The sequence below is a fragment of the Notamacropus eugenii genome, chromosome 6, assembly GCF_028372415.1.
Source record: "Notamacropus eugenii isolate mMacEug1 chromosome 6, mMacEug1.pri_v2, whole genome shotgun sequence".
Taxonomy (NCBI): Eukaryota; Metazoa; Chordata; class Mammalia; order Diprotodontia; family Macropodidae; genus Notamacropus; species Notamacropus eugenii.
In genome coordinates this window covers 295,660,541-295,683,647 of record NC_092877.1, presented here as the reverse complement: position 1 = coordinate 295,683,647, position 23,107 = coordinate 295,660,541, and the positions used below count along the sequence as shown (strand labels likewise).

Below are 23,107 nucleotides of genomic sequence, written 5' to 3'. Positions count from 1 at the left end.
AGTCTGTATAATCACATCACCAAAAGCCAAGAACATATTGTTCCTACTCCAGAACATAAATGACAGTCTGGATCTTTTTCTGTTTCTCTGCCAAGATGATGCTGGGAATACCATACCCAATGTGAGGTACACAAAATGTTCAGGAGAGCAAAACCAACTGAAAGGCAAGAAGGGAAGACTTCTCAGAACAATAAATGGTTTAGCCTTTCATCATCATTTTCATATTTTACATAAACAGAACTAGATAGAACTGAAACTCTGATTGAAGGCTGCAGGTCTTCTGTTTATACAAGTTAACAGAGTCATATCAGTTTTAACTCATATATGAAACTATTCACTACTGGGTCCCACTATCCTATAGTCAATCAGATAATATGTAAGGTATGAAGATTTAAAGAATCTTTTTCTAAAAGGAAGGCTTAAAAATATACTTTTATTTCCAAACTCTCTACTGCCTCTCATCTTACAGTTTTCCCTTTTACACATCAAGACTTGGATACTTTTGCCCATTCATATTATAAATTTTTTCAAACCAATTATTTACCAGTCAATGAACATCAAGTGTTTCCCAATTGATAAATGGTCAAAAGATATGAACAGGCAATTTTCAGAGGAAGAAATTAAAGATATCTATAATCACATGAAAAAATGCTCTAAATCACTTTTGATTAGAGAGATGCAAATCAAAACAACTCTGAGGTACCACATCACACCTATCAGATTGGCTAACATGACAGAACAAGAAGATGATAAATGTTGGAGAGGATGTGGAAGAGTTGTTACACTAATTCATTGTTGGTGGAGCTGTGAGCTCATCCAGCCATTCTGGAGAACGGTTTGGAACTATGCCCAAAGGGCTACAAAAATGTGCATGTTCTTTGACCCAGCAATATCACTTCTAGGATTGTATCCCCAAGAGATCATAAAAATGGGAAAGGGTCCCACATGTACAAAAATATTTATAGCAGTACTCTTTGTAGTTGCCAAAAACTGGAAATCAAGGGGATGCCCATTAATTGGGGAATGACTGAATAAATTATGGTATATGAATGTAATGGAGTACTATTGCACTATAAGAAATGATGAACAGAAAGACTTCAGAGAGGCCTGGAAAGACTTATATGATCTGATGCTGAGTGAAAGGAGCAGAACCAGGAGAACTTTGTGCACAGCAACAACCACAGTGTGTGACAGTTTTTTCTGGTAGACTTGGAACTTCATAGCAATGCAAGGACTTAAAAAAAAAAAATATTCCCAATGGTCTTCCAAGGCAAAATGACTTCCACATCCAGAGAAAGAACTATGGAATTCAACCACAGAATGTGGCAGATCATTTTGTGTGTGTGTGTGTGTGTGTGTGTGTGTGTGTGTGTATTATGTTTTGGTTTGCTATATGATTTCTCCCATTCATTTTAGTTCATCTACACAGCATGGCTATAGTGAAAATGTACTTAATAGGAATGCATGTGTAGATCCTATACAGAATTGTATGCCATCTCAGGGAGATGGAGGTAGGTGGGGGGAAAAAAATCTAAGTTATATAGTAGTGATTGCAGAACGCTAAAAATAAATAAAACTGACATATAAAAAATGAAAATACAAAAAAAAACCCATTAAGTGTCAGGTAATGTAAGGTACAAAGGGATATAAAGATAAAATTGAAACAGTCCTTGCCCTCATGGGGCTTATACTCTATAAAGAGACCACATGTACATATGTAAGTATATACCAAACATGTTAAAGGTAAATACAAGATATTTTTGAGGGAAAAAATATCAACAGCCAAGTTTGTCAGGTAAGGCCTGATATAGAAGGCAATGCTTGAGCTGAGCTCTGAGAGAAGTCAATAATCAAAAAACTTTTATAAAGAGCTGACTGTGTGCCAGGCACCGTGCTAAGTGCTGGGAACACAAACTCAAAAAAAGACAGTCTCTGCCCTCAAGAAGCTTACAGCCCATGAGGAGACAAAACACAACAAGAAGTTGAAAGTGGCTTCAAGGTAAAGTAGGGGAATGGTGGAGAAATCAAAGAAGTCTAAAGGTAGGACAGCCAGGTAAGAAATGAGACATCTGAGCTGCTCTCCTTAAATGGAAGTATGTAGTTCATGGCCCCACCCTCCAATGGGAGAGGAAGAGGGTAGACCTGAAAGAGAAGGATGATGAGGATATCCCAATAATGAGCTTTCTAGCGGAGGGAGAAGAAGCCAGTCACAGAAGTCCCCAAGTGGAGTAGCCAGGATAGAAATCAGATGAAACTAGGGATTCAGAGATATAGAGTGGAGAAGAGACTGCATTCTGGGCATAAGGGACAGCCAGCATAAAGATAATGACAAGGAGATGGGAGTGCTGTGTGTGATCAAGAGCAAAAAAGCCATTTTGGCTTGACCAAAGAATATATGAAGGGTAATAACGTGTAATAAACTTGGAAACACATACTGAGACCAGGGTGAAGGGTTTTCAGTGTCAAACAGAGAAACATACTTCTATCTCGGAGGGAAAAGCTTACTAAGAGGAGGAGTGACACAGTTAATCTTTTGCTCATAGAATATCACTTTGAAGGTGAGGGGGGAAGATGGGAGGGATTAGAGAACTTTGAAAATTAGAGTTCCTTTCAATTTAACTCTAAGAACAGAAGACACCTTGGCCACAGTGACTTGGGAAAGGATTGTAACTGACGCAAGGATGGAGGATTTAGACTATTTTAATAAAACTAACAAAAAAAAAAAAAAAAGAACATCACTTTGGCAGTGATGGACTGACAAGGGTAGTCACTTGAGTCATCTGTTCCATCTATTTCAAGATAAATTTCAAGCCACATCTCTATACCTATTGCATACTCCTGTGTATAATATGAAATGCTGACTTTTATATTTTCTGTCTGCCAAAGGATGGTACTATAAATACCTAATACCGCAATAATAAATAAGGCATTAATCATCACTTAGCACTACAAGTCAGAAAAACTATTACAATTTGCCACACTGGTAAAAGTTACATCCAAAAAAAACCTTATGATTTCCTGATTTTTAAACAGTTCATAGTAATTTACAGGCTATTAATTACTATGAGAATATAATTTGAGAATTCATCACAACTGCCTACTCTCTTTAAACCTTTGATAAGAAATGGGATGAAATAACGGATTTCACTTTTGGAAGGTAAACAGATCATTTTTTCTAATTTATTATGTAAATATGCTAGGTAGCACACATTCTGCTTTTGCACAAATGTTTCAAATTCAATACAGACAAGAAAGGTAAAAGACAGTGAAAATGAACTTAAATTTATTGACTTAGTATTCCAAAAACTCATGAATGTGAATCATAAAAATAGTAAGTGGTTAATACACCATGTAACAAAGATGTCCTTTTTCCAGACAGACCCTTATTTCTCTGAAAGGTCTGGTTAAGATGGATTTGTACATAATAACAAAAATGCACACTAGAACATTCCTTAAGTTTAAGCAGTAATTGTTAACATTTACCACCCTGTTGCTTAAAAAAAAAAAATCTATTCCTGCTAAGAAACCACAAGGGATATGCTTTATATGCAGGCTGACCCTATCATAGCAGATAGGTTTCATTCATCCCCTCAGAAAACACAGTTAGTAGTATATGCTATTCTGTTTGCTCCATGTTTATGCCCAGAATACTGAAATATTAATCCCAACTCTTCTTTCATGAACTCCTCTATATTCATTAGATTGTAAGCTGCTCCTTATTATACAAATGGCAGTCCCCAAGGGTAGGAGCTCTTTGCCTCTTTTTGTATCCCCAGTCCTTAGCACAGTGTCTAGAACAGAGTAAGTGCTTAATAAAAATGTTTACTGCTTGCTAGATTCTATCATAACAAGAAAAGGTCAAGCAAAGAATGGCATAAAAAAATTGATTGGTTGAATGTTAGGCCTTGATAATGTCCTTTTTAACAGATTTGTGCTGAACTTACACAACTCAACAACATTTTTAAGAGTAACATTAATTTCACTCTACCTTACCTGATGAGCTCTCAGTAAAGACTGTTAATGTCTGTCCTCCCACACTTTGCAAGAGAAATGGATGTTCCCTAGGAGCACTGACAGAAGCAGGTTTTCCACCAATATCATGGATATTTGCAAGCTCCTCATTCAAAGTAAAAGAAACCTAGCAGATAATTAACCAGAGTGTATTAATAACTTAACTTTTACTATGAACTATGTTTAAATTTTAATTACATATTTTATTTTCCAAATTATTGATCTTTTTATAATTATACTGAAAACTCCCCAATACACACGTTATAAAGCAAACTATAGTAAGAAGCATCTTAATATGCAAAAAATTATATAACTAACCCAACAAGCAAAGGTTGCATTTCCAATAGTTAAAGTTATAATGGTTATACCCTCAATGTTAACAAAACATATGCTGACACTAAGAGTTTTTGATCCATATTAAATGTTCTAGACATAATTCCACTTTAAGTCTTATTCAAATCCCCACTAATAATTACGAAATATATGCAATTCCCCTAAATATTTCTGTAAATACCAAATACTTGCCACAGAACTATAGGTTAGAACTGGGAGACTGTTTTCTTTCAGAAAGATTCTCTTCCAGACTCTTTACCCAAATATATCAAAAGGACTTATAAATATTGGCTTTTTGGTCTTCATTACACCTGTGCTATTGCAAGAAGTATGAAACACTTACACTTGAGTAGCTACATGCTAAACCATCATAGTATGGTACAGCATTACAATTAAAGTCTGAAAAAACTAAACCCCACAACTACGGTGTCCAACTCAGAGAAGACAAATACAACATTAATAAAAGGAGTCAACCAGGCAGCTGACCAAGCATAAAGTCAGGAAACTGATGCTGATGAGCTCTCCAGAATGAAGACCTTCCTCAACAACTGCTATGATATAACATACATTTTTCTTTCGTGTGTTAAAAAGAATTTAAATTGTAAATATATCAACTTACCTCAGTCCTTCCTTGATTCCTGAATAAAGGGAAAGAGAAGACAAGTTTTAAAACAGGAAAAGTCTAAATTTTCTAGGACAGTCTTCTACAAATTATGACAATGTACATTTGAATAGCGCTTTTCAATTCATTCTCCTACTCTGAAAAAAATATAAATACAGAGAGCAATCTTACATCTCTTTCCTTACTATCCCTATAATATGACACTTGCTTGTTAGCCAAAGACCAAAAAATTCTGTAGGAAAAAATACACAACATGTTTACATTTAAAGTGGATATTTTAGCCAAGTTTATTAGAAAGTTGTATGAATAACCCCATACCCTATCATCTTGTCTGGAGGTAGTCTGTTGTGACATTTCCTTCTATAGTTCATTTAACAGATGATGAATTAAGAGGCCAACAGGATTAAATGACTTGCCCAGAAACCCACAGCTAATAAGTATCTAAGGTTGGATTTGAACTCATGAAGACGAATCTTCTTGATTCCAAACTCTATGCTCTAACCACTGTACCATATAGGTGCCCCAAGGCTGGAAAGCACAAAGTTGAATAACAAAACTGTAACGTAGCTTGGTAATATAATTATGAGACCTCCTTCAACTTCATTCAGTTACCCTTTAGTAGAAACTGGGGAGGCAGATTAAGCATAGGAGTAATCCAAGGCTGAGGTTTGGCAAGAAGAGAATGACAAGGACAAGGAAGGCAAGAGATTTAAGATCAGAGGAAAATATAAAGCTGAAATGACTACTGAACTGAAGTTGGAAAGGAAAAAGAATGAAGTTAAAAGAGAAGTACTGGCCTGCCAAATTCCTGAGAGGTTGAATGGAGATCTCAGTGAACTCAAAGAACAGGTACAGGCAAAGTAAACCATGAGGAGAAGTTGTGGTTAAATAGGAAAGTATCAGGTTTTCTAATTAGAGAAGTGGAACTCTCACAAGATCTAGCATGCAAACATCCCTATAACAGGTTGTGATAAAATAAAGGATTAAGTCCTGGGACCTATGGAGATAAAAGAAATGAGGGGCTAGTAAGTTTGAAGGTATATCTATATCAGAACTTGGCAGTAGGTAGGGGTCAAAATTAAAACAGGCTAAACTTTTTTAGGGTCACAGATAGGTTTTCAGCAGCTCACTTTCCAAGTAAAAGTAACTAGAGACAGACTGACGATGACTGGCTGCTGCGGGTCACTTGACAAACAGGAGAGAATGTGCCATGGGAGGCTGTTGGAAATCTTAAATGCTCGTGGGTCATATGCTGTGCAGCCCTGATCTATATGAATATTAAAATCCCCTTGTATAAAGGTAGGAGTTGGGGAGGAAGATGATGAACCAAGTGCTTAGAAGGAAGACTGATTAAAGGAGTTGGTCTATTACATCTATTGAAAATTATTTATGAAATAAAGTCTATATTTCAGATTCTCTGAAATCTGGTTTTAAGCAATCTATCTGGAGGGGAAACAATATCACACTAAGCCATTTCTATATTCTACGTTCTGGCCAAACTAATTCTCTTTCCTCTATTCTTGCTCTGCTTTCTCCCTTCTCTGTGTCTATACTCAGTGATTCCCCAGGCATGGACTGGACTTAATATCTCTTTCCCTTTTCTCAAGGCTAGCCTCAGGTACTCCCTACTTTGGGGGACTAGTAAATTTGATCTCAAATTTCCAAAACTGCCTGAATAAGCCCTTGGCACTTTTCTTTCCTTTTCCCTCTTATCATAGTCACTGATTTATATATTTGTCCTTCCCCTAAAGAGATCATAAGCTCCTTGAAAGCAGAATCTGTTTATATATCATTACTTTAGAGAATGCCTGGAACACAGCAGGTGCTTAATAAAAATGTATTTAAATGAACTGTGTTTCATTTGTCAATGGTACAATCTGTTCCTAATAGAATTTGACTACAAACCCTATTACTAAGACTTTAAATATCAGAGACTGTAGCTTAAAACTGTCTAACAACTTTTGGAACACTCTGTACAGTTAAGAGAAAGGCCATGAGATACAAAAAACAAAAATGAGAACTTAGGGACCTCCTAGAGATGAGAAAAGGCAGGAACTACTGTGAAACTGAAATCTGTATGAATTTGTAATGCAGCCAAGATGATGAAATTTTTCTTTAACTTTCTCCAGTATGACTGGTAACCCAGAAATAAGAGTGGGAAAGGAGCAATGACAGAGCTTACACAGGGTTGAGAACTGGTAAAATAAATAAATAAATAAATGATTATAGCGGGACAAAAAGCATAACATTAAAGGTGTTAAGGAGAACATTACAGGAATTAAATACTGGGAGAATCAGGTAGTGTAGGGAGGAAATAAAGTAATAGATAGAAACTATGGGAATTCATAGATGTATAGAAAACCTAGAAATCAAGATGAAGGCAAAGAAGAATAGTAGAAGAATGAATGGGACAGATGGAAAGAGAAGCTGCTGTGGTCAAAGATGACATACGAAACATTAAAAAGACATACAAAAAGGAATTCAGAAACATACCACCACTTGGCCAAAACTATATTAAAGTTAGATCGCACTGGCATCAAATGAAGCGATTTCCAAGCAGTTATGTCTGTTGAATATTGAAGACCTCTACTATTTTGAGGCAAACAGAATGTTTTATATAAAATAGAGGTTTATCTTCCTAAGAGAACAACTTGAAATGATGAATAAAAATGAGCTATAAAACATATATAATCAAAGTTCATTAATTTAATCTAGATTTTCCCATAAGGAAATGTGCCTCTTTTTTTTAAAATGGGAGCTTCAGATATGCCATTCTTTTTTTAAATTTAACTAATTTATTTGTTTTCAATTTTCAACAATCACTTCCATAAGTCTCAAATTTTCTCCCCCTCTTTTTTCTCTCCCTCCCTGAGAAGGCATGCAATCTTATATGGGTTTTATACATACACTCTTATTAAACATATTTTCACATTAATCATGTTGCATAGAAGAATTAAAACAAATGGGAGAAACCATGAGAAAAGCCAAAAACCAAGAGAAAATAGTCTGCTTCACTCTGCAATTAGATTCCATAGCTTTTTCTCTGGATGTGGATGGCATTTTGCCTCAAGAGTCCTTTGGGAATGTTTTATTTTCTTGCACTGCTGTGAAGGATTTAGTCTATCAGAAACAGTCCTCACACACGGTGGCTATGTGTATAACGTTCTCCTGATTCTGCTCATTTCACTAAGCATCAGTTCATACAAGTCTTTCCAGTTTTTCTGAAATCCGACTGCTCATCATTTCCTACAGCACAATAGTATTCCATTACATTCATATACCACAACTTGTTCAGCCATTTTCCAATTGATGGGCATTCCCTCGATTTCCAGTTCTTTACCACCACAAAGAGTGCTGCTATAAATATTTTTGTACATTTGGGGACCCTTTCCCATTTTTATGATCTCTTGGGGATACAGCCCTAGGCAATACTGCTGAGTCAAAGGGTATGCACACTTTTGTAGCCCTTTGGGCATAGTTCCAAATTGCTCTCCAGAGTGGTTGGATCAGTTCACAGCTCCATCAATAACGAATTAGGGTTCCAACTCTCCCACATCTTCTCCAACATTTATCACCTTCCTGTTCTGTCACGTTAACCAATCTGATAAGGTGTGACATGGTACCTCAGAGCTGTTGTGATTTGCATCTCTCTAATCCATAGTGATTTAGAGCATTTTAGGTATACTCTTTTCTAAGGTTTATTATAATGGAAAAGAGATCATTCAAAATGACTGAGCAATTGAGAATTGTGGAATGGAGGAAAACACTGCGAATTGAGATGCCACTAAATCTCTCAGAGCCCTCAGAATGGTCATCTGTAAAGTAAGAGAATCAGACTATGTGATGTCTTCCGCATAAAAGTTCTATAAGTCTATAATTTTATGATAACTTAAGGCCAGTTAGGGCAGCTAGGTGGTATAGTGGATAGAGCACTGAGCGTGGAGTCAGGAAGACTCATCTCTTTGAATTCAAATCTGGCCTCAGACACTTACTAGCTGTGTGACCCTGGGCAAGTCACTTAACACTGTTTACCTCAGTTTTCTCATCTGTGAAATAAGCTGGAAAAGTTAATGGCAAATCACTCTAGTGTCTTCACCAAGAAAAACCCAAATGGGATCTTAAAGAGTCAAACACAACTGAAAACAACTGAACAACAAGTGAGGACAGGATGATTTACCTTCATATTGCCTACAAATCAACATCCGACATTTGTTAAGGGAATATTATGTAACTAGCACCGTAAGAGAAGATATGAATACAAAGTAATAAACCAGTTTCTTTCCTAAAGTAGTTTATATTGGGGACAGCCAACAAAGTGGGTCATATCTATAAGAAAGTGCAGTGAAGAGAGTGCTAAAAAGACCTGAGGCTCAAACATGGCCTCAGACATTTGCTAGCTGTGTGATCCTAGGCGAGTGTCTCCACTTCTGTTTGCCTCAGCTTTTACATCTATGAAGTGGGATAACAGCAAATACCTATTTTCCTAGCTATGAGTATAGAATGATATATTTGTAAAGCACTTTGCAAACCTTCAAGTACTATTTAAATACTAGCTATTACTCATGAAGAATGTGTTAGGAGCTGAATTGTTAAGGAAACTAGATATTCCGAGAGATGGAAGCTAAAACAAAGGGCATTATTGGCAAGAAGGAAAGGGAGGGAAACAGGAAATGAAGGGTCAATGTGAGGAACAGGAAGGTCAGTGTGGCTCAAACAAAAACTGCATGAAAGAGATTATTGTACCATAAAGCTGGCAAGGTAGGCTACAGCCAGGATACATGAAGGGCTTTAAATACCAAATCGAAGTATTTGGGTCCTTAAGTATCAGGGAGGCATTGGAGTGTACTGAAAAAGGGAATAAAGAAAATGAATTAACAACGATTTAGTGACTTCGTATATTATAGCTATCTTTTAAACACTTCATCCATCTTCTTAAGATGCTAGTTAAAAGAATGGGGTTTTTGAAGGAGGATTATAGGGAAGAGAAGATGTTACAGGGTCCAAATCTAGTCTTCCCTTTGCTCTCTCAATGCAGACTGACACCAAGTCTTAAATTCAGTCTTAGAGAACTGCCAGGGAAACTGAGAAACAGAAGTCACTTTACCCAGAGTCACAAAGATGGTGTAGTCAGGAGCTGGAAACAAAGCTAAGCCATATTGCCTCTGGGGCAGGCTCTCTATCCACTCGGCTGTACTGCACTTCAAACACTTTATCTTAAAGAGGCTCGTCTTCTATTTGACAAGACTCTTAGTTTCAATACTACATATATTTAAAAGCAATGCTTGGCTGCATTTCTTTAAAACTGTATGGTGGTTAAAACTTGTCATTATGTTGCTCTAGTAGGCTAGTTCCAGTTAGGGGGAGGGAACAAGACTTATTTAGCACCTTCTGTATGCCAAGGACTGTGTTAAGTGCTTTACAAATATTATCTCATTTGATCCTCACAATGACTCCTGGAGGTTAAGTACTATTATTATCCCCATTTTAAAACTGAGGAGACTGAGGCAGAAAAAGGTTAAGTGACTTGCCCAGGGTCATACAGCTACTAAGTGTCCGGGGCCAATTTTGAACTCAGGTCTTCCTGATTCCTGGCCTAGCACTCTTATCGACTGTGCCATTTTATAGGCATAATAAACCACTTCATAACCGATACATGAAAAATCTGAGTCTGATAATAAACACTGATATTTATATGTTTGCAAAACTTTACAAAACAAAACTGCAGAAAAGCCCTCTTCGCTTTATAAAAGGTAGCATTAGGGTGCTTTGAAATAAGGAGATCTTCATGTGCATTAAAAGTATTCAGTTCACAAAATCAGATATACATAGTTTTCCACGGACACATCTATTACACAAAGTAATAACTAATTCAGAGGGTTGCTGTTAGAATCAAACGAGCTAAAGTACTTGAAAGCTCTTTGGGATGGTAAAGGGTTATACAAATGTAATGTACTGTTGTTAGTATAAAGTGAGGTGTAGTCTGCCATGTGGTCGAGTTTGTGTTGGAGTTAGGAAATCTAAGTTCTAATACAGTTCTACCATCACCTGGGCAAGTCATAAAACTTCTTTCCTAGTTTTATGTGCAAAAAAAAGCTGTTACCTGCCCTCACTCTCCTTAAAGGATGTCTAAGGGCAATAAAATAAGAAATGAAAATGTTTTTGAAATAAACACTACTATCAAATGCTACCATCAGTCACATTAATGACCCCCTTTGTTCACCATTAATCAGCCTTGTGAAAAAGTCACTAAGAAATTACAGAATCTATTTAGCAACAAAACAAACAAGAGAAAGATCACACTATCAGGAGGCATAAATGTAGGTTTAAAATGCAAATGAACACCCAACCATCGAAAAAGAACCACATGCAGTGTATGTCAAGAATTAAACATACGGTATGTATATGTCTAACATATAAATACAAGAAACTGACTCACAAAAAAAATCTCTGCAAAAGGACAAAGACAACCCCAAGTTTAGCGAAGGAGCACCAAATAATGGGAGTGACTTAAGATAGCAAAACATGCCTCAGGCAATAAAGGCAATTTGGAATCATCACAGAAACTGAAAGCGATGAAGACTTTATGAAAGAAATTGTGCCAGAATAACACAGATACCTTTTAATAGCTGAGGTTATTTACTCCCTTTCAATATGCTTTAATATTTGTTTCTGTTAGCCACAGTGTATAAATGCCTTAGCAGTCTCTTAAACAGCCTCCTTTCACAGAATCAAATGAAATCAGAGTTGGAAAAAGTCTGACTTACAGGCAATCTAGTCCAATTTTTCATGACTTTTCATTTATATTTCAATCATGCAATAGTGTTTGCTGTATTATTGTACTGTGTATTATTTATAAATTTATAATGCAATTATAAATTTTCCCAAATAATACCAAAACCCCATGTGAATTTACTTACTTTGCAATCCTCAGCTTTCCTACTTCTCCTCTTCCTGAAGCTTTGGCCCATTGCTGAGATAAATACTTGGGAACCTAAAACAAAATAGAAAACACACAAGTCATCAACACAATTTATGATGTTAACTGTAAAAAACCATAAAATGATAAAATACTTGCATTTAAATTTCTTAGTCTACAATTGGTATTTATTGCCAATCATCAAGTATTTATCAAGATTCTGCTATACGCTCAACAATGTAGGACATGGATGCAGTGATTACTATGTTGGAGTGACCAGATTTTCCTCAAAACTGGGACACACTACTTCACCAGGGAAATTTCTCTTTGAAAGCCCTGTCAAAAGAACACATTCTTTTCTTGAAATCTGTAACATCCCAGATTGTACAGTCACCACATACATAAAACAGTACCCCTGAATTCAAAGACTTTCTAATATAGTCGAACAATTTTATGCTAAACTATGTAGTTCTGATTATAAATGTAAAAGGAGTTCAGAGGAGATGCAGAACTTGAGCTAGGCTTTAAAGGATGATACTCTTGAAAGAAGCCAGACAACTTCAAATTCAAAAAGATTTTCTGCAGATTGAGAGTAGCCCATCAATTATTGGCAAGTGTGTCCTAATCAGTTACTTGGGAACAGGGAGCTTGTCTTTTCATTAGTACATATCTGAAGTCCCTAGTACAGGCAGTCCCCACTTTAAAAAAATATGTTTCTAGAGACCATGTCTTAAAAGTAGAAAACCACAAGGCAAAAAATCCTAACAGTGCATCTGCTGGGACACTGAATGAGTGGGCAAAAGTGGTGGGAAGAGAATTATAGGCTCTGAATGAGTAGCAGTAAACCTAGAAGCAATAAAAAGTGTTAACTCCTTATATTCTGTCTTATGCCCCAAAGTGCTCAATAAATACTCAGTCTGATTGCTCATGAAGGGGAAGGGATATGTTTAGTCTGTTTACTTAATCCTTGAACTCCAGCAAGCAAACCAATAGCATTTATTTTAGGTTAACAAGATTCCAGTTGTTTTAAAGAGCCTAATTTGACATTGGAAGCCTCTGGTTAGAAATTAAGTTATAGAAAGGACAAAATAATGAAAGATAATGAACAGTAAACATTTCAGAACCGAGTTTAATTGTTCATTCTCATTTCCTAGGTACATCTATCTTCCCAGAAATCACCACCCCTTCACATGTGCATGTGGCTTTGATGTTCACCAAAGGCTCCCCTAGATGGAAACTACTGTTTAGGTTTAAGGTCTTTCCAACGTTCATGAGGAGACACTGAGAAAAGCAGCATGGAGGGGTGTTGATGGCAGAATCCTAGAGTGAGAGGAGTTTTCCACCACACTGCCCTTCACACAACTTGCCCCTTGAAATGCAAGAGGTGCAGGGAGAAAGAGCTATAGCAACATCTGTCACTCATGACTGTGACCAACATTTTGGGGACCCTTGGTTTGGATTTAACTTTATAGCTCATATATTGAAGGCAAGTTTCACAAGCAAATTCAATGTAGTAGCAATACAAATACAGATTGACTTCCTCAATTGTGATAAGTGTTCTAAAAGTTCATTTTGGCTGTCTGAAATATGGAACACATTTTCCAAGAGAAACTATTTTACAAATGATGATTCCCAGGCTAGCTTACAAAAATCTGTTTAATAGACAATATGGTGGAAATTTCATGTGAAAGGTTTGTTTGCAATGACAAATTATAGGAAAAAAAGCTGTTTCACAGACACAGACACAGACACAGACACAGACACACACACTACAACTACACTCTGCCCCTAAAGGGCTCTTGGAAATAGGGCTCCAGACTACCAGTCTACTCACGATGAGGTGTAAAACATTTCAGATCACTCTTTGACTGGATAGGAGACATACTAGCTACCTGAAAAGGGAATAAGATGAAGAGGTACAAGCAATTTAAAAATCTAAATGGTGTTCCTTTCTTTTCCCCTTCCAACATCCTCCTACCACCAACAACTAACTATATCCTCACAGTCTTATACTACTTGTTTTCAGGGTTAGCTTCTCAAGATTGGAACTCATATGTAGCAAGAAAATGATTAAGATGAGGAATTCATGGAAAAAAGAATTTTTCTAGGCTTCTACAAGCCCAAGTGGCACTCAGACTTCATCAATTCTCTCTCTTGAGATGGATATCATTTTGGATCCTAAGTCCTTTGAAATTGTCTTGGATCACTGTACTGATCAGAACAGCTAAGTCACTCACAGCTTATTATCACATTGTTGTTAATGTGTACTATGTTCTTCTGATTCTGCTCACTACATTTTGCTTCAATTCAAGTATCTTCTCAGCTTTTTCTGAAACCATACAGATCATCATTTCTTACAGCAGAATAGTATTCCATCACAACCATATGCCACAATTTGTTCAGTCATTTCCTTAATTTACAATTCTTTGCTACCACAAAAAGAGCTACCAAAAATCTTTTTGTTCATAAAAATGCAACATAATTTTTCAACTATCTCTATAAAAAGGGCAAGACATTAGCTTGCATAATTTAAAAAACAACAGAAAATATTTGAATTTGTATAAAGTAAGCATTTTTGCTCTCAGGCTAAAACGTCCCCTTTTCAAAGCCTATGGATATCATAATTGAAAGATAAGCATTTTAGTTTAGGAAAGGCTTCAGGTATGCTACTGAAAGACCTTCTGAAGGTTAAGTAATATATTTCAAAAGCCATCTGAAATTTGTTTATTAAGCTATTAACCTGTGCTGCAACAGAAAGGAAACCAGTGTACTTTAAGGACAGGACGGTCTATAGACTGGATTTTTAAAAGTACACAATACATTTAGTTTGCAATATGGATAATATGGAAATGTTTTGCATGACTTCCCATGTATAATCAAAATCAAATTGCCTATCATCTCACGGAAGGGGAGGAACAGGAAGGAGGAAGCAAATTCAGAACTAAAAATTTTTTTAAATGATTGTTAAGTTTTTTTTCTACTTGTAACAGGGTGAACACTAACAAACTCTTTCCCTAGATTTCTCTTCTAAGTTCCTATTCTATAACCCAAATGCCTGTTAAACATTTGTAAACATCATCTTCCCAAATTATGTATTCAAGAGAAAATTCACCTCCACTCCATTCTACCCTCATTTTGTGTATTATTTGCTTGCATAAGGATTGTAGGGAGGAAGGTGCAGAGTCCAGCTCATGTCTGGTGAATTATGAATATAGGCACAAAGAAGGGAGAGAATTAGACAGTTTGGCTGAAATATAGAATACAGGAAAGGCCTACTGTGCTATTTATCTCACCTTCTAGACACTGCCTGGAGCCAGATTTCAGAGACTCTTGAATATTAGAGTCTGAAGCATAGACTTTTATTTCTTCTTTTTCTTTATTTTCTATTTTTAATATTTTCTTCTCTTTAAATTTTGAGTTCCAAATTTTCTCTCCTTCCCTCCCACACCTCCCCCAACCACTGAGAAGACAAGCAAATTAATATCAATCATACATGTGAAATTATGCAAAACATTTCCATATTAGCCATAATGTTTCTTTAAAAAAAAAAAAAAAAGCAAGAAAGTTATGCTTTAATTTATACTCAAGAGTTCAATCAGTTCTCTTTCTGGAGGTGGATAACACTTTTTTACCATGAATGCTTTGGAACTGTTTTGGATCACTCTATTGATCAGTCCTTCACAGTTAATCATCAGTATAATAATGCTGTTACTATGCACAACAGTCCCCTGGTTCTTCTCACTTTACTTTACTACAATTTACATAAGTCTTCCCATGTTTTTCCAAACACTCCCCCAATCATTTCTTATAGCACACATACGCCATGACTTGTTTCGCCATTTCCCAAATGATGAGCATTCCTTAATTTCCAATTCTTTACTACCACCAAAAGATCCACTATAAATATTTTTGTATAGATAAGTTCTTTTCCTTTGATCTGTTTAGGGTACAGATCTAACAGTGGTAAGGCTGGGTCAAAGGGCATGCACAGCTTTAAAGCATTTTGGGCAGAAGCCCAAATTGTTCTCCAGAATAATAAGACTAGTTCATAACTCTACCAATAGTGTATTAGTGTGCCTGATTTCCCTCAGGGAGAGCTAGGTTGCACAATGGAATCACAAAGCACTCCAGTATCTTTGCCAAGAAAAGCCCAAATGAGGTCACAAAGAACTGAACATAACTGAAATGACTGAACAACAGTAACCAATTTTCCAACTCCTCCAGCATTTGTCATTTTTGATAGAGGTGAGGTGGTAGCCCAGAGTGGTTTTAATTTGCATTTCTCTAAGTAATAGTGATTTAGAGCAATTTTTCATATGACTATAGCTTTAAATTTTTTCATCTAAAAACTGCCTGTTCATCCTTTTGACCACTTATCACAACTGGAGAATGGTTCGCATTTTTATAAATTTTATTGAATTCCCTATACATTTGAGAAATGAGACCTTTATCAAAGAAATATACTGTAAAATTTTTTATATTATTTTACTCTCTATGGCACTTTTTAGCAAAATGTAGTTCCCCTAATTATCTCTTTTAATTAGGTCTATTTTTGCTTTTGCTTTCTCTGAGAGAAGATTGCTACTCTGCCTTTTTTACTTCAGGTGAAGCATAATAGATTCTGTACCAGCCCCTTATTTTAACTGTGTGTGTCTTCCTTTTTAAACTGTGTCTCTTATAAACAACATATTGTTGAATTCTGGTTTCTAATCCATTCTGTTAGCCACTTCTGTTTCATGTATGAGTTTACCCTGGTGTCAAAGAGCTGTCCTGCCAATCTCTTAAGTTGTCTTGGCTGGAAAAATAACTTACCCTGACCTTTTGTTGGCTCTGCCACTCCAAATTTGATTTGAGGCATTATTCTAAAATTCTTTGGAAGGGAATGTTGGGAAAGTTTATCTGGGTTGGTGCTTACACTCTGCCATCTTGGCTCCTCCCCCAACCCACAGATTTTTATTTCGGAATAGTGTTTGGTAGATATAATAGACTCACTCCTTAGGTTACTCCCTCAGTTCCTGGCTCATCACCTTTTTCCCCAACTCCTTCCCTTATACAAGGAACCACTTCATTGTTTGTGTTTGTTAAGGCCATTTGTTCTACTAGAATGGTACCTATCCAGCACATAGTAAGCACTTAAGAAAATTTTTTTTGGTATATTTTTCTTATTACTCTGTCCTAAAGAAGTAATCTGAGGTTAGGTTTGCTCAGAGAATTTGCCCAATGTATGAAGGAAGGTCTTAAACATCTTCTTATCTTCAGCTCTTCTACATTTGATAGATAGTTCTCTGAATGAGGACCAGAGCTATTACAACAAATGTTACACCCTCCAATTTCTAATTTAAGTTCTTTTTCATTTCCCTAGATTTCAGTTTTGCTCAGGGATCACACTGGAAGCTAGAAAGCTTGTACAACACAGGATAGCACTTCAGAGGGTATGAAATCAACACTATTAATAGCCATATGAAAAAATATTCTGAATTCCTAACAATTAGAGAAATGCAAATTAAAATAACTCTGAGGTATCACGTCACACCCATCAGATTGGCTAAGATGACAGAAAAGGAAAATGACCAAAGCTGGAGGGGACAGGGAAAAATAAAGGCGCTAATGCACTACTGGTAGAGTTGTAAACTCTTTTAACCATTCTGGAGAACAATTTGGAACTATGTCCAAAGGCCTATCAAACTGTGCATACCCTTTGACCTAGCAATACTGGTACTAAGTCTATACCGAAAGAGATAAAAGAGGAAAAGGACCCATTTATACAAAAATATTTATAGCAGTTCTTCTTATGGTGGCAAAGAATTGGGAAGTGAGAGATGCCCATCAATTGGGGAATGACTGAATAAGTTGTGATATGTGACTGTGATGAAATACCATTGTACTGTAAGAAATATTAAGGGGCTGATTTTAGAAAAACCTGTGAAGACTTGTATGAACTGAAGTCAAATGAGCAGAACCAGGAGAACAAGGTATAGAGTAACAGTAATACTGTATCAGTATGTAACTGTGAAAGACTTAAGCAAATTTGATCAAAACAATTATCTACAATTCCAAAGGATTCATAATGAAAAATGGTATCACCTTTAGAGAGAGAACTGATGAAATGAGTGTAGATTGAAACATATTTTTTCTTTATTTTTCTTGCTTCTCTTTTTTTCACAACATGTAGAAATATATCTTGCATGACTTCCTATGTATAATGGGTATTGTATTTTTTTGCCTTCTCAGCAGTTGGGGGAAGAGGTGGAGGAAAGAAGGAAGGGAGAAAAGTTGGAACATAAAAATTAAATTAAAAAACTCAACAACTTCATGGACTCTCTGAAATCTATCAATAGGCTCTGAGGTTTATAAACTGCATTTTAGAAAAACCCTAACCTAAGGAAACATAATAGACACACAGATATGTCTTATTGGCATTTATCAACTTTCCATCTACCTGTCAGGTGGGTCAAAAGTGATCCACATCAATGCAAAAACTGAAAAGGGATCACAGAGTTAAACTAAGTGTTCACAAACTGAGAATGCCCAGAAATCAGCATCTGAGTGTAAATCAGTAACACTGCAAAAGAAAATGCAGAAATGAGTGCATTGTTAACGTAGTTTTCATGGAATTAATGCATTTTTAATGGAATGGGAAGATCTTTCCCTTCCAGGAATAGGCCTGCAACCTGCGTAAGTCACATGAGTTTGAGTCACATGAAACCTGCAGTGGGAGGAGCTTGCTGAATAGGTGCAACAGCAAGGAGTGGAGTGGGAAGAGTGGAACAGGAAGAGGCAGAGCTGGAGCAAAACTGAGAGGAAGTTGGTCAGTCTAGTCAGAGCTGGGAAGGACAGAGAAAACAGGGAGCTGGGGCAGCAACTACCTTGAGTGGGAGAGAGAGCCTGTTTGTGATTTAATGGAGCTGGTTTGTGCAAAGGCTAATAGAGGGAAGGCTTGGGGATAGTGTTGCCCTCTGCATCGTTATTGTGTATGGATTTCTTTGTTGCTATGATGGATAGGGAGGGCAGAAGGGAATCCTGTGACCCAACAAAGTTAAGAACTCCTGCCCTAGACAATGAAGTCTTCACTTCTTGCTTCCTGATTTTGGAAACAAGGGAAATAATAGCATTGTTCAAGAAAAACAGCATTAACGAGACATAAAATATCAAGAAAGCAAAGGAAGATTCAGAGACACAAACAGAAGGGTACAATGTACTGTATGCTTAAGAAAAAAACAAAGTTATACCTAAGTTTCAATTTCATATACAATTCTCTTTTTCTGTTTTTTTGTCTATAGAAATTATATTTGTTGATGGCTATACAAGTTCATAATAAAATCATTAAATTAGAAAAATAAGACAATTTGATCTTTATGGCAGAAAAAAAAAGGAAGAAGCCATGTACTCCAATGTAATTTTACAGATGAGGAACTGAGAGTCAGAAAAGTTAAAATTCTTGGCCAAGATCACACTGGTCTTAAGTTACTGATCTGCGCACAAATCCAGGCCCTTCCAAATTCAATGCTCCTTTTACTATACCACACAGTCCCTTGGGATCAAGCACAAATGCATAGTTTATTTGGCATCAAAGGCACTTCATCACCAGGATCCAGCTTGTCTATCCAAGTTTACAACATCCCTCCCCTTTGTGAACTCTTTGGTCTCTGGCTGTCCCTCACACAGGGCACTCCATCTCCCTGCCTCTGCACAAGCTGCTCTCTTCTCTCTCCCACCTTTGAGAATCCCTATTAGCTTCCTCAGAAGTTCATCTCAAGCACCACCAAAACCAAAGCAAAAGAAAGCCCTGAACTCTTATGTATTTTGTACATATGTGCACGTTGTCTCCTTCAATAGGATGTTGGCTCCTTGAAGACCAGGCCCAGTGCCTAGCAAGTAGTAGGCCTGACACATAGTAGGAGCTTAATGTTTGCTGGCTGAGTGACTCATAATGAAGTGACTTGGGATTTAGGAGCCCTGGGTTCATGTCTGTGCTCTTACACAGACCACTTGGATAACCTTGAGCAAATTACTTAAATTCTCTGGGCCTTAGTATCCTCATCTACGAAAACGTAATGATGAGACTTCCACTATCTCCCTGAACAGGTTGTAGTCAGAAAAGGACTTTCTAAACTTTAAAACACCACGTAAATTATTATCTTTACCCGGCAAGCGAGTTCTTATATTATTGTCTTTATTGCTATTTAATTTTATTCACTTTTTCATGTGCTGACGTGCGTCTCCAACTACACCACAAACTTCTTATAGACAGGGAACACAGATTCTTTATATCGATCACAATGCCTACCCTAGCAGGTATTCAATAATTATTTCTGGATTGATTCAACAGCTTTATGAAATTGTCTTTAAACATGACTAGAACTGGTAAGAAGAATTAGAGCACATTTTGAAAACATGCCAGGATTGAGAATCTGATCAATTCACAGAAAAATAGTTACTGCAGGTGTAATACAATATGAACAAATTAATAAATACATATCTCCTCCTTTGGCCACTCACAGGGTCCATTTGAAATGTGACAATAAGAATGACACTGTGATGAAAGAGGCCTAGAAGCCAGTGGCTTGGCACTTAAGAGGGTTCAAAGCGTGCCTCAGGTACACACTTTATGGATTAGGCTCCTATGAAGTCTGGTGGGGAAAATCAGCGGAGAGGGGCTACCCTCCCACTATCACATCTATCACAACCTGCTTACCCATCCAAGTAATGATCTCCCACCACTGTGCCTAAGCCTGAAGTGCCGTCCCTCCCCCTCTAAAGCTCAACTCCAACATCACCTCTTCCACGAAATGTACCCTGATCCATGCTCACCTTCTTCCTCTCCAACTCTAACCACTATTCTGTTCTGCCTCTGCACCATGTGATTAGCTAACCTCTCCAGGAAGCTTCATTACCTTCCTCCCTTCTACCCTTAAACAACTTCTCCTCTTTTCCTGTTCAATCACTTGTCAAGTCCAACTCTGTGACTCCATTGGGGTGTGCTCCAGCTCACTTTACAGAGGAGGCCCCTGAGGCCCACAGGGCGAAGGCAGCATCCGAACTCGGGCCCAGCGCTCTATCCGTCCTCGGTGGCCGGCAGAGAAGTGACCACATGGCCGGCTGGACTTCTCCGAGCGCAGTCTCCTCCGTCCAGACGCTCCGCTATCTTCCTCCTCCGTCCTGCTCTCTACGGCGCGCTTCTCCCTGAACTTCAGTCACCCTCTTCCTTGCCGTCCTAGACCCACACTTACTACAACCTGCGGATCGTGTCCGTGTACCAGGAGGGCACAAGCCTCATCCCCTCTGCCCTGCACACCCCGCCCCCCCCCGCGCTCACCAGGGGGTCGCCCCCGGGGCCCCAGACTGCGGCCCCTCCCACACGACCGCATGGGACGCGCCGGTTGGACCGGTGGATCTAACCATCACGCTAAGCCTGGGCTCCAAAGCAGACTCGGACACTTGCAGGCTGTTTGACACCCGCGCCCTCCCCGGACTCCCCGCCACGCCGGGTCACTTGGCCGCTCGGTGCCTCAGTTTCCTCCTCTGTTAAATGAAGGAGCGGGACTTCCAGCTCTACACGGATAACCTCACGTTCTGCTCTTACTTTTCTGGGTGCATGTTATGTTTCCCCCAAGTCCAGCCTCCCAGTCTTTGCGTTCCCAACCTCACCCCCTACCCCAAGTGCTGAGTGGAGTGAAACACTGTGACAGTAACTGTCCCGCAATCCACGCTGGGACTACCCCCTGGAGCTTGGGGGAGAAAGGCGGGACCCCCGGTGGGGGAGGGGGCGTCCTGGGGGGCTGGGCTCAGTCGGCCTTTACCTTCACCAGCCACACTCCAGTGTTTTGTTTGGCGCCGGTCAAGTCGAGCTCCCCGCGCTCGGCCATGACTCTGCGCCGACGCCGCCGCCGCCGGTGGAGGAGAAGGGGGCGCGGGTCCGAGGAAGGAAGTCAGGAGGTCTGGGGCCACCGGCGTCGCTCCAAAGCCGGGAAGCGGCTAGTTTGGGGGAGGGGAGCACGCCGCTCCGGAGACCGGGGAAGCCGCGCCTGCGCACTACGTCCGAACCCTACGGTGCCTCGTGGAGGACATACATCCTTCGTTCCGCTCAGGGAAGTGGGCGTGGCTTGTGAAGTATTTGGACAGGAGCGGGGAGCGGGGATGCCGGCTCCTACCGGGCTGTTCCGAGAAGAGGCGCAGTTGTAGATCTCTACGCTGTTGCTTAGTAGGGCCGGGCTCCCCAGAAGGATTACAGAATAAAGACTTGCTAAGGTGTGATGGACGAGCTGTAGATGGACCGGCAGCTGGGGAAGAGCCTGGGGAGAACGTTCGTCAGCTCCCAGAGGAGAGCTCAGGTGACTTCGCCAAGGTCATGCACAACATTTTTTGCATTCCTTACCAAAAGTCTTCCCATGGCTCCGAGCTCTCCAGGGTGCTGACCTTCCCCACACCCTCTCCCCAGATTTCTCTATTCCGTGACCCTCCTCTCCATAGTGATAAACATCTGTTATCACTCAGAACTGCTCCATCTCCGAGAAGCAGTGCAGTGAAACTCCCTCTTCTAGTCACTGCTATGAATGAGTGCCTGGACAGGCATAAAAGAAAATGCATTTATTAAGCGCTTATGGTGTGCCCAGTACCGTGCTAAGTCCAGGGGGATACCAAAACAGGAAGGAGATGGTTCCTGCCCCCAAGTACTTATTCTAGTAGAAGGAAGTTACTGTAAAGGGTGCTTTGATTTGGGAAGTCACTGGGATTGTGAATGATTGGCAAAAATGTTGATGGCATGTGGCACTTGATAAATGTTGACTGATTGATTGACACTACCTTTCCAGTGACAATTGATCCAGTTATGGTTCCAGCTAAGTCGGGGAGGGCTCATTATGCATCAGGGCAGATGGCAAGGCCCATGGATCTGGAGGGCCTCTCAGTAGACAGGGTGGATAATGGAAAATAAGCATGCTAGAATGTGAAATATTACTAAGTAAGGCTTGATGAAATGGGCCAGATGATACACGCAGCACGTGTATGCTACATGTATTCAGAGCAGAGGGAATTATTCTTTTGATAAGCTTTGCAGACTTTCCTGGGTTTGTACTTCTCCTACTCCCCACTTGTCGTGGTTCCCTATGTTTTTATCTCACACCCTCAAATACTTTGTATATAGCTTGTATTTACATATCTATGTACATATTGTCTCCTGCGGTAGAATATAAATAAGGCTTTGAAAACAGAGACTGTTTCCTTTT

General features: G+C 38.7%; 1 protein-coding gene across 2 annotated transcripts in view; it reads right to left on the bottom strand.

The window, feature by feature from the left end:
- Positions 1–21,994, bottom strand: part of GTF2F2 (general transcription factor IIF subunit 2) — a 161,661-nt gene extending 139,667 nt beyond the window's left edge. For both annotated transcript variants that reach the window (XM_072617189.1, XM_072617190.1), the window contains exons 1-4: positions 21,683–21,994; positions 11,884–11,957; positions 4,964–4,982; positions 3,994–4,138 (exon numbers count right to left, since the gene is read on the bottom strand). In XM_072617189.1, the coding sequence (XP_072473290.1) occupies positions 3,994–4,138; positions 4,964–4,982; positions 11,884–11,957; positions 21,683–21,748 (304 nt within the window). In that variant the 5' untranslated portion in view covers positions 21,749–21,994. The remainder of the gene's footprint in view (positions 1–3,993; positions 4,139–4,963; positions 4,983–11,883; positions 11,958–21,682) is intronic.
- Positions 21,995–23,107: the final 1,113 nt, after the last annotated feature.